The sequence below is a fragment of the Gastrolobium bilobum genome, unplaced genomic scaffold, assembly GCF_033153095.1.
Source record: "Gastrolobium bilobum isolate Gb01-03AN ecotype WA unplaced genomic scaffold, APGP_CSIRO_Gbil_v1 utg98476, whole genome shotgun sequence".
NCBI classification, from domain to species: domain Eukaryota; kingdom Viridiplantae; phylum Streptophyta; class Magnoliopsida; order Fabales; family Fabaceae; genus Gastrolobium; species Gastrolobium bilobum.
In genome coordinates this window covers 27,528-39,384 of record NW_026898092.1, presented here as the reverse complement: position 1 = coordinate 39,384, position 11,857 = coordinate 27,528, and the positions used below count along the sequence as shown (strand labels likewise).

At 38.7% G+C, this 11,857-nt stretch overlaps 1 protein-coding gene across 1 annotated transcript; it reads left to right on the top strand.

Moving 5' to 3' along the window:
* Positions 1–5,899: 5,899 nt before the first annotated feature.
* LOC133312809 (uncharacterized) lies at positions 5,900–6,415 on the top strand. Its single transcript, XM_061514076.1, has one exon. The coding sequence runs from the start codon at positions 5,900–5,902 to the stop codon at positions 6,413–6,415; it is 516 nt and encodes a 171-aa protein (XP_061370060.1).
* Positions 6,416–11,857: the final 5,442 nt, after the last annotated feature.

Sequence of the window (11,857 nt, the reverse complement as noted above, 5' to 3'; positions counted from 1 at the left end):
AATTTAATTGAACTTTTTGTATGTTAAATATTTCTATTTGAGCGTTCATAATCTCTATTGAATTCACAAATTAAGGAAAGAGCTAAATCGAATTTTGTTTTTTTTAATTAAAAGGTTTGTGATGATCGTGTTCTGAAATGCATTAATGTACCATTGAAATCTCATTCGAATAAACAAGAGTCACAGAAGAAAGATATATACATGATCCATCGAAAAGAAGCCTTGGAGATGATGAGGTAAGATAATATTTAATACTTTTATTTTGAAATGATGAGCAAACTTTTATGAATCAAATTTAATTTTAATTTTTGTCAAAAAAATTATGTAAAGCTTACATTTTATTCTGACATTTTAAAACTTACATTTTAGTAAATTTTCTTTACATAAATAACATAATTGTTATAATTTTAATTATTTTGATAAATAAGTCAATGACCAAACCCTTTAAAATTTTGGCGGGACATCTCTATCTAAGTATGTGATAAGTAAATAATACCTTTCTTTGTAAGAAAAAAAATAAGGATTTTAATTATACTTACTTGAACATACATTTGAAAAGAACATGTAAGGTAAATACTGTAATTTGTTTTTCTGATGACTTGTGTAATAAATGAATCAGGTTAAATTAGGCTAAATATGCTTACCAAAAAAAAAAAAAAATTAGGCTAAATATTGAGCTAGTGGGGATACCGGAGGGAGCCAACTCAAAGAGTCGAAGCTCGTGGGGATACCGGAGGGAGCCAACTCGTCTCAAAGAGATAATTAGGGTTGGGTAACTCCAAAAAAAAAAAAAAAAATTCCAAAAACCTCAAGGTTTTCAAGATCAATTGCAAAAAATTCCAAACGAAATTTTATCATGAACTTTAGGTTCTATATGCAAATTTAGAATTATTTTTAGAATTAAAAAATTGGGTATTATAATCATATATGCATAGCTTTGATACCAAAAGAAGATGATTTTCAACACATTAGATATGTGAAAAGGTGGTGTTTAGTAATTTTGAATGTTTGTTAAAAATTATATTAATGTTTGGGGCAGGATATACTTCCCACCAAAAAATTTTACCACCTTTACAACCAACGTAATCATCATTGATTTCCTTCAATCTAACGGTTATAATTTATTGTGAATTAATAAATACGACCTAATATTTTCTGATAAATTATAACTATTAGATTGACAAAAGTCAATGGTGATTAAGTTAGTTGTAAATGTTGTAAACTTTTTGGTAGTAAGTATATCCTTCCCCGTTATGTTTTACTGATTGAGAAAATTATATTTGGTTTTTCTTTTTTATTAATTTCATTGTATTTCTTTGTTATTTTTTTATGGGAAAAATTATACTTACACCCTATTTTTGTCTACAACCTTTTACAACCATATCTTAACTGTCGATTTTCGTCAATCAATGATTATTATTTTCGCAAATCAAACTTATTAATTAATTTTTTATTTGCAATGAATGATAACCGTTGATTGACAGAAATAACGGTTAAGATATGGTTGTAAAATGTTGTAAAAAAAATAGGTTGTAAGTATAACATTTCCCTTTTGTGTTGACTCTTGTAATTTTGAATGTTTGTTAAAAATTCATATGGTTTTTTAAAATCTTATAAATCCATATTGTCCTTTCAAATCTTATGAATTCTATTAAAATCCTTTAAAATACAATCCTGTGAAATCTTGATTGTAAAAAAAGTCTTTTAAAAAGTCTATAAAGTCTCTCCAATTCTAAAATGTCATTTAAAATCCGTGGGATTTTTTTATCTCAATACTCACCCCTTAAACTCAATCTCAGCTGTAGTCAAATTAATAATGTCAAAATAATCACTTTTAATTTTTTTGAAATCTATTGAGTAATAACAAGAAATGTTACAACATTCTTTTGATATCTTGATTTATTTTATCTTTTCAGGTCAGCCTCTCAACAGTTTAAGTCTGCTAACGAAACTTACCTAAGAGGTGAGCATTTAAATGCAAAACAACATTCCATGAAGGCAAGAGAAAAATTAAAGATGGCTCGTGAGCTTGACTGTAAGGCAGCTACAGAAATTTTAAATTTTAAAAATCGTACAAATGGCTTATGGAGATTGGATTTGCATGGTCTCCATGCAAAAGAAGCTGTACAAGCATTGCGTGAGCGTTTGGAGAAAATCGAAAGTAAGGGCTTGTCAAGAACACATTTTCCTTCAAATAAAAATAATAAGGAAAATGAGTTTGTTGATTCAATCCATGCAAAACAAGTTGGGCATGGGCCAACCGTTGAAGTCATAACAGGTATATTATTATTATTTTTAAAATATAAAAAACTTAGGTTCTTTCTCTAAACAAAATGTAGTTTGATTTAATACAATGATAAAAAATTTGTTTCTAAATGGATATATTTTCAGGGTTTCCTTGCATAAATTTTTTTTTCCTACTGTTTTCCTTTGATTTTTCAATTGTCTTCTTTATTCAGGTGTTGGCAAACACAGTCGAGGCAAACCTGTTCTTCCATTAGCTGTGAGGAGTTTCCTTACCGAAAACAGGTGAAATACAATTTGTTGTAATAAATATATATCTTAGTCACGACAATATAGTTAATTAATAGTGTTTCTTATTACTTTATTTATTCTTTGTTGACATTTATTTTCAGATATCGTTTTGAGGATATAAGACCAGGAGCAATCAAAGTGTGGCCCAACTTCCTTTGAGAATAAATGATACCATTTCTGTCTTTAAAGGAGAATGTATATTTTTCTTTTGTATTCATATTCCTACTGCATTTGTATGATTGACCATGTAATGAACCAAATGTATATGCTGATTTCATATTAAATAGATATATGCATTGTGATAACATCTTTTCCTACCAAATTAAGCACAAAACGCCAGTAATCATATTGCGGCGCATGCAAAACTGACGTGCTCTAAGAATGCTACAAATATATGTAGTGGGGGTCAAAGACCTCCACTATTTGCAAATCTAACCTCCACAAAAGTAGCATTCTTGGTCTTCTCAAAATCCACACCAAGAACCTGATAAGACAAAAACTTCAGCACCGGGCTACTCACATTCATCAACGGTATTCTTGATCTTGCCATCCTAGCAAGATCCGCGGTGTTAGATACTTGCAAACCATAGTTAGTCATTAGCTTCTACCAATCGTTATCCACTCCAACACCCCCGGTCTTCAACGTATTTGTTCTGGAAGGCTTCCCAACCTACGTTTTTACCCTGCCTTTGATCAATTGGTTTAGGTTATGAGAGGAGAACTTTCGCCATTGTGATCAAGGTGATATGCGACGTTTTACAATTATCAAGTCCTATTAAAATTTTACTCAACCCATATTATTTTATGGATATCCCTTAACTCAGTTCTACAATGGCTACTCATTTCCAAAACTTAAAGGTATTATAAATTTAATTGAACTTTTTATTTGTTAAATATTTTTTATGTGAGAATTCAAAATGGCTATAGAATTCACAACTTAAGGAAAGAGCTAAACGGGGAGTATTGGTTTTTTAAACATGTTTATATTTTATTTCTTGTAGTCATAATTTTTTTTTCTTGTATTCTCAAACTTCATATCTTCAAATTATAACCACAAGGTTAAAAGTAAGATCTATAGGGCATTGTTTTCAAAAATATTATAAATATATATTATATATAAAATCAGCATATGAATAATACTTTTATTTTATTAAAAGGTTTGTGATGATCGTGTTCTCAAATGCATGAACGTATCATTGAAATTCCTTTCGATTAAACAAGAGTCACCAAGAAAAGATATATACACGATCCTTCGAGAAAAAGCCTTGGAGATGATGAGGTAAGATAATGTTTAAAATTTTTATTTTGGAATGATGAGTAAATTTTTATGATATAAATTACTTTTATGTAAGTATATTTCTTCTTAAAAAATTATCTAAAACTTACTTTTTCTTTTGACATTTTAAAACTTACCAAAAATGTAATTCACAAATACTTTAAGATTCTCCCCTACTTATGTTGCATTTTCTGATTCATGTCTCCTAATTTGTAGTTGAATTCAGCATTAGTGAATATTGTTATTTACTTGCTACGGTTTTGTAACCACTCAATTTTGTCCTCACACATAAAAAAATATACAAAATTAAAAAGGAAAAATAAAAAATAAAATTGTGAACACCTTATTTTGTCAGGATATATTTTTATTTTTAATTTTTAAAGATGTGTACAACAGCAATTGTTTGTTTTAAAATTATGAAATCTATTCAAAAATGTTTCTAGTTTTATCTGGCTTCTTAATTATTTTTATCTAAGTTTGTTTTATATTTTTAGTTGTAAACGAAAAAAGATTAAAAATGGGAGACTGTTTAAATCTTGCTTTGTTTTACATAATTATTTTTATTAAAAAATAGAAAAAATCATAAACAAAAAAAAGAACAAAAATTAATAAATGCTACAAGACAAACAAGGCCACCGCTCAAAGTCTCTACAAGAAGCAAAGTCATCTGCCCATACAAGGCACCGCCCAAGATACAAAAAAAAAAGGTTTACTCTCTGCAGTAAGGAGGGTCGCACTGTTGAATCAAAAAGCGTGTATGATTTGATCAAGGAGGAGACGCAGGAAACCCTCGTGTGAAGAGATCTCCAAGGATCGCTCTATAAATACCAAGAGGACAGAACTCAAAGACGAGGATAGTGAGCAAGTTCTAAAGGAAAGCTGTGAAAAATTCTATGAGTTAGAAAACAAAAGAAGAGAATAGAGAAGAATAGAGAGAGGGAGTTGCGAAAAGGAACTTGATCTGGATAAAATATAGGCCCAATCAGAGCCCATCGACACATAAGGAAGCCCAAACCCATTAAGGTCCCAAAGCAAAGCGCAAAGGACAAGTACAACGCGCAAGACGCGATGCCCTCATCGCGACAGACAAGACGCGATACCCACATCGCGTATGAAACCCCCTTTAGGAAGTAAACTTAAGGCCCAAGGCAACCCCACCGCGCCTTGATTCCAATAAACAACGGACAGCTCCAGCTCGCCACGACTCTACCACTAGACACTATAGCAGATAAGGCTACTCAGGTCCCCTGACTGACCTGCAGCCCAAGCCTGGCCACTCAGAAGCCAAGCCGCCTTAACTAAGGCAGCATCGTAACTACTATATAAGAAAACGATATACCACCAAGGTACGATCATCTTTTACATTAACAACATAAAACTCCTGCCTCTGATATTGACTTAAGCATCGGAGTGTCTTTGCAGGCCCCCCTATTTGGTGTTAACGTGCCAACGTGAAGGAAAAAGGCAAAGCGCGATCCACTACGTAACTCCAAGCCCAGATCGAAGAACTACACTCACAACTAAACCGTGTGTGATTAGGCTCAGTACATATTGGCCAGTCCATAGTGTATTTGGTCTGATCATTGGCGTCGTCTGTGGGAAGCTATCTGTTAGAACCCATCTTTCTCTAAAAACATGGTTGACACTCGAAGCAAATCCCTAAATGGCTCCAAAGGAAAGCGGAAGGAGATCCCTGCTTCCCAAGCAATATCAGCTTCATCGGTGGCACCAATTCCCATCCATCTGGATGACCCACCGACACCCCAACATCTTTTGGACCTTATCACACAACAAAACAAGAAAATCGCCCAGCAGAATTGAGATTTAGCTAGATTGAAGACAGCTCAAAAGAATAAAGAACAAAACCAAGAAAAGGGAAAAGAAAAAGATAAAGACCCTGAGAAGGAAAAAAATCCCGAAAATTCTGATGAAAGTGAACAACCTCATGAACACTCGACTGGTAACCCTGGACCTTCGGGTCACAAAATCAAGAAAGGTGAAGAAATAAAAGATACTCACGAGAATGAGAATTCTCATGGAAATTCAAGGTCATTCTCTCGAATTGTTCACCCATTCGTTCCCTGCATAATGAACATCCCAATTCCTCGGGATGTCAAGATTACAACAGAAAAATATAACGGCAAAGGGGACCCCCAAGAACATCTGGAACAATTCCAGACAAACATGATGGCACAAGACGTGGCAGATCCAATAGCATGTCGACTGTTTCCAACAACCATGAAGGAGACAACACTTAGATGGTACTCAGCGTTACCATCTAATTCGGTACAAAGTTGGGAGGACTTGACCAACCAATTCCTCGTACGATTTGCAACCAGCAAGGCCCAATACAAATCTACACACGCGCTAAAAACTGTACGTCAAGGATCAAATGAAACTTTGCATGATTATCTGAACAGATTTTTTGATGAAGCACTCTTGGTCAGAGACCTGGATCCACAAGCCTCACTACATATCATCACAGAAGGATTACTTGATGACCCTTTCTCTATGTCGCTAGCCAAACAGCGACCACGCACCATAGAAGAACTTAGTGCACGATCAGAAAAATTCATCAACCTTGAAGATTATAAGCGTTCATGAGAAATTTCTAACACCAGGGCTGACACAGATAACTTTGAAAAAGATGTCCAGAAGAATTTTCAACGAAAATTCTGTGAAAAGATAAAATGGGGAAGATACGACAATTACACCCCTTCAAATACGTCCCAAAGACGGATTTTGAAAGAAGTATTCCAAACAGGGTATGTACGGGTTAACAAGCCTCCCCCAATGCCAAAAGGAGTTCAGCGCGATGAGACCAAGTTTTGTGAGTTTCACAACGACAAAGGACATACAACTGAAAAATGTTTCGCGCTCAAAAATACTATTGAGGCACTCATAAGAGAGGGAAAACTCCAGGAATTCGTCTCCAGCTACAGGGAATACAAGACGCAAAGAAGACGCGATAGAAGCCGCGACTAAATCTCAACGCAAAAAACATTTAAAATCAGTAATGACAGTGCACGATCATGCTCGCCCTTCCACTTGTCGCGATCAAAGACAGGCCATATGTTTTGACGATGATGACTATGGCGACATCCTCCCAGACCATGATGACCCACTGGTAATCTCAGCTTGCATGGCTAATCTCCAGGTAAAACGTATTATGATTGATAATGGTAGTTCAGCTGATATTATTTTCTGGGATGCTTTTCGTGCAATGCACATCCCAGAGGAACATCTACTTCATGGATGTTCGGACTTAATTGGCTTTGCTGGGAAATGCGTACAACCCAAAGGCACCATTGAGATGTGGGTAACCTTTGGAATCATGCCTCTGGCTCGAACTATCAAAGTACGATTTTATGTGGTTGAGTACGCGTCTGCATATAACATCATTCTAGGAAGACCAACCATTGTCGCGCTAAAGGAAATCATCACTATGCCCCACCTTCTAATGAAATTTCGTGACAAATCTAGCCCGGTAGTTGCTATTAGGGGCGACCAAAAAACAGCGCGTAGCTGTTATAATACCAGCTTACGAGCTAAAATTCCAATACAGCCAGATGACAAAGTTAAAGCGTCAGTCAATATGACTGGTCTTGATATGTGCGAAGATCTGCGCGATACACGTCCTCAACCAGATGGGGAATGTAAGAACCCGCACCGTTAATTAAGGTATTTAATTAATTAATTATGCAAAATTAGGAAATGATTCCATAATTGACCCTAATAATTATTATGAGGCTTTAATAATTATAGTATGTGAGTAATAATGCTGAAAGTCGCTTTTCGGAAGAAAAGTGCAGATACCGGTTCTGCTAGTCGGTATAAATGCGTACCGAAAAAGTATCCCAGAAAATTATAATAAGTGCATGTTAATTACTAGAATAATATGTAGAACTTGTAAAACGAGTTTCAAATCCAAATAATGAGAACTGGTGCTAGAAACCGGTACTGGCTTGGAAAAGCGCGTACCGGAAAGGTGCTCAGAAAATTACGAAAAAAATATGATAATTCTTAGAAAAATGTCTAGTTTCAGAATCCAAAATTTGGGATTAAAATGCTAAGCGTAGCAATTAAAGTTAATACTGTGTGTTTAATTGTTAAACCACTATTTAAGCCTTAGTGGGCACTAAACCCTAGAAAACAGTTTCTCTACGTGAGTGTGTGAGGGTGGCTGATCAGCTTGGCTGCTCCTTGGGGTTTCTTCTCCATTTTGGGTCCAAGACACTTCCTTTCTTGATTTTCTTCACCTCCAAACACTTGAGCCTTGTGTGAGTGGCCTTGTGAGTGTGTAGAGAGCTGGTGTTCTGAATTGGGAGGATGTTGGGAGTCAGCTTTAAGGGCTGAGTGGGAGAGTTGAGTTGTGGGAACCTTGGAGTTGGCTTGTTAAGCTTCAAGGTGTGTTCTTTGTGGAGAAATGACCAACCTTCAACTTACATTTTCTTGTGCAGAGAGACACAGAACCTTGGAGTGACCTTTTGAGCTCCAAGAGCACCTCTTGTTGGCTGATTGAGCTTTGGTAAGCCTTGTCACCTTTGGTCTTTAGTCTTTGAACTTAAAAATGAAAGCTTGATGCATGTTAAGGTTTAAAGATGATAACTTGTTGTTGGGTAATGTTGAACACACCTAGAAATGCATGTTTAGGTGCTTTAAATCGTTAAAAACCCAACCTTGGAAGGATATCTTCACGAAATGCATTTTCTACATTCTGTCGTGAAATATCCGGATATGTGCCCGATGAATATCCGGATATGTGATATCCGAATATGGGTTTTGAGTATCCGGATAATAGATATCCAGATATGGGATTCTGGATATCCGGATATGTCCAGTGAGATATCCGGATATTTCATATCCGGATATGGTCCCGAGGAATATCCGGATATTCTGGGATTTCGAAGAACAGTAGCTGTGCTGTGAGGACAGTAGGCTATTGGGGGTTTGGGGACCCTAGATTGATGAAGTTGAACTTCTGTTTTAATTATACTAAGTCAGAATCAAGTGATTAAGGACTTATGGTTTGGTATGGAGCCTTAAGACGTAAAACGTAAGGAAAGGCGTTGTCTTTAAGTTATATGCTTGTGTTGCATTATTATTAATATAGTATTGGTCCATAACAGATTGTGAATCTGCTGTGTTTGGACTTTGAGCTGTGGACTCTTGGCTTTTGGAGTTAGCTTGCAAGGTAAGCTTTCATGTCCTCGGTTTAGCCATGTTGTGGTTCCACCATGTCCCATGGGGGTATGGTTTATGCATGCTGTGTACATGCTTTGTTAGCATGACTGTATTTGTTAGCATGACTGGATATTGATGCTAATTATGTTTTATGCCTTTTATAATTATGTTGTTGTTGAGACTGATGTTGGGCATGTAGTGTACAGACCCACATAAGCTGATGTTCTCGACCTACATGCTGGAGGGCGATGCCCATGAGTGGTGGACGCACACCTCTCATGCTTTTGAGAGGCAGGGCCGTGTCATGACGTGGCCATTCTTTGAGGAGTGCTTTCTGGGCCGATACTTTCCCTATGATGCGCAGGAGAGGAAGCAGGGAGAGTTTGATCGTTTGGTGCAGGGCTCGATGTCTGTTGATGAGTACCTGGCTAAGTTTAATGAGCTAGTGAAGTTTGCACACTTCCGGATGGTTCCTCCTACTCCGTTGTTTCTGGCAGCTAAGTTCTGTAGGGGACTTAGTGAGGTGATTGCTGAGCATCTTGCTGGTGCTGCTTCGAGGGACTTTGGTACACTGGTTCAGCAGTGTAAGGACATCGAGGATGTTTGTGTGGCAAGCAAGGCCAAGAGGGCCAAGGTTGAGGAGAGCAAGGGAACAGGTGGTTCCACTCCTGCTCCTACTTCTTGGAAGGACAGGAGGTTTGCTGATAAGGGCAAGGGAAAGCAGTTAGCGACTAGGCAGCGCCTGGTCAGTTCAAGAGAGCTATTTCACATCAGGGGAGTTCTGCTAGGCCTCCTACCACTCCGAGATGTTCGGGATGTGGGAAGGAGCATGTGGGACGCTGTGCTACGGGGCAGTTGTTGTGCTTCAAGTGTGGCAAGTAGGGCCACTTCTCTAGAGATTGTCCATCGTCGACGGCGAGAGCTTCAGCTGTTTAGGCAGTTCCTTTGCAGATGGTTCTGATGGCATCTTCTTCGGCACCTGCAGTGCCACCTCCTGTTGGGAGAGTGTATACACTAGATAGGCAGCAGTCGGACCGCGCTCCGAACCTTGTCAGAGGTACTGTGTCTATTGGTGATTCTTTTGTCGATGCTATCTTTGATTCCGGGGCTACTCATTCGTTTGTTGCTACCCTGATTGTTTTGGGGCTTGAGTTGCCCAGTGCTGTGCTTTCTCCACCGTTGCGGGTGACTACCGCCACCGGAGAGATTTGTGATTCTACCACTGTACATCGCGATGTAGCGTTTCAGTGGGATGGCCGTGAGTTCTCGGTAGCTCTGATAGGGTTACCGATGGCCAACCTTGAGATTATTCTGGGCATGGATTGGTTGTCTAGAAACTGTGCATTGATTGATTGCAGTGCAAAGCGAATGGTGATGTCTCCGTGTGATTTCACAGCTAGTTCCTTGCCATACATTTCACTGCTGCAGGCCAGGAGAGCGCTGCGAGCAGGGGCATTGGGTTATGTCATGTTGGGTGGTTTGGTGAGTGGGACACAGGAGGATATCACTGGCATTCCTGTGGTGGGGGAGTTCCTTGAGGTGTTTCCTGAGTTTCCGCCACAGCGGGAGATAGAGTTCTTCATTGACTTGTTGCCCGGTGTGGGGCCGATTTCTTTAGCTCCTTATTGGATGTCGCCACCGGAGTTGGCTGAGCTTAAGAAGCATATTGAGGATCTTTCGGCGAAAGATTTCACTAGACCGAGTGTGTCTCCTTGGGGAGCACCGGTTATCTTTGTGAAGAAGAAGGACGGCACAATGCGATTGTGCACCGACTACAGGCAGTTGAACAAGGTGACAATCAAGAACAAGTATCCCCTTCCTCGGATTGATGATCTGTTAGATCAGCTCAGGGGTGCTTGTGTGTATTCCAAGATTGATCTCCGGTCCGGATACCATCAGATTCGGGTGAAGCCGGAGGATGTCCCGAAGACCGCGTTTCGTTCGAGATACGGTCGTTTTGAGTATTTGGTGATTCCGTTTGGACTCACAAATGCGCCGGCAGTGTTCATGGATTACATGAACAGGATTTTCCAGCCATATCTGGATCAGTTTGTGATTGTCTTCATTGATGATATTCTGATCTACTCCAAGACTGAGGAGGAGAATGCGGAGCATCTGAGGATAATTCTGCAAGTGCTGAAGGAGAAAAAGCTTTATGCTAAACCTTCTAAGTGTGAGTTTTGGCTCAAATCAGTCAAGTTTCTGGGGCATGTGATTTCAGCAGATGGAGTTGCAGTGGATCCCAACAAGATTGAGGCCGTGTTGGATTGGGAGAGACCCAAGACAGCTACGGAGGTGAGGAGCTTCTTAGGTTTGGCAGGTTACTATCGGAGGTTCATCAAGGGCTTTTCCACGATGGTTCTCCCTTTGACTCGCCTTACCCGAAAGGAGACTCCATTTGTGTGGACTCACGAGTGTGAGGCGTGCTTTCAGGAGTTGAAGGAGAGATTGACTTCTTCACCTGTGTTGATCCTTCCTGATCCTGAGGAGCAGTTTGAGCTTTACTGTGATGCTTCTGGAAAGGGGTTGGGCTGTGTGCTGATGCAGTCTGGTAGAGCTGTTGCTTTTGCTTCGAGGCAGTTGAAGCCTCATGAAGAGAACTACCCGACTCATGATTTGGAGTTGGCTGCGATTGTGTTTGCTTTCAAGATTTGGAGGCATTATCTTTTTGGTTTGAGGTTTGTGGTGTTCAGTGACCACAAGAGTTTGAAGTACCTGTTCGACCAGAAGGAGTTGAACATGAGGCAGAGGAGATGGATGGAGTTCATAAAGGACTACGACTTTGAGCTAAGGTATCACCCTGGCAAGGCCAATGTGGTAGCTGATGCTTTGAGTCGGAAATCCAGTAGTTCATCCAGTTTG

What these genes read in the sequence shown, in the direction of transcription:
- LOC133312809 (XM_061514076.1), top strand. Translation starts at nt 5,900, where the DNA reads ATGAACATCCCAATTCCTCGGGATGTCAAGATTACAACAGAAAAATAT.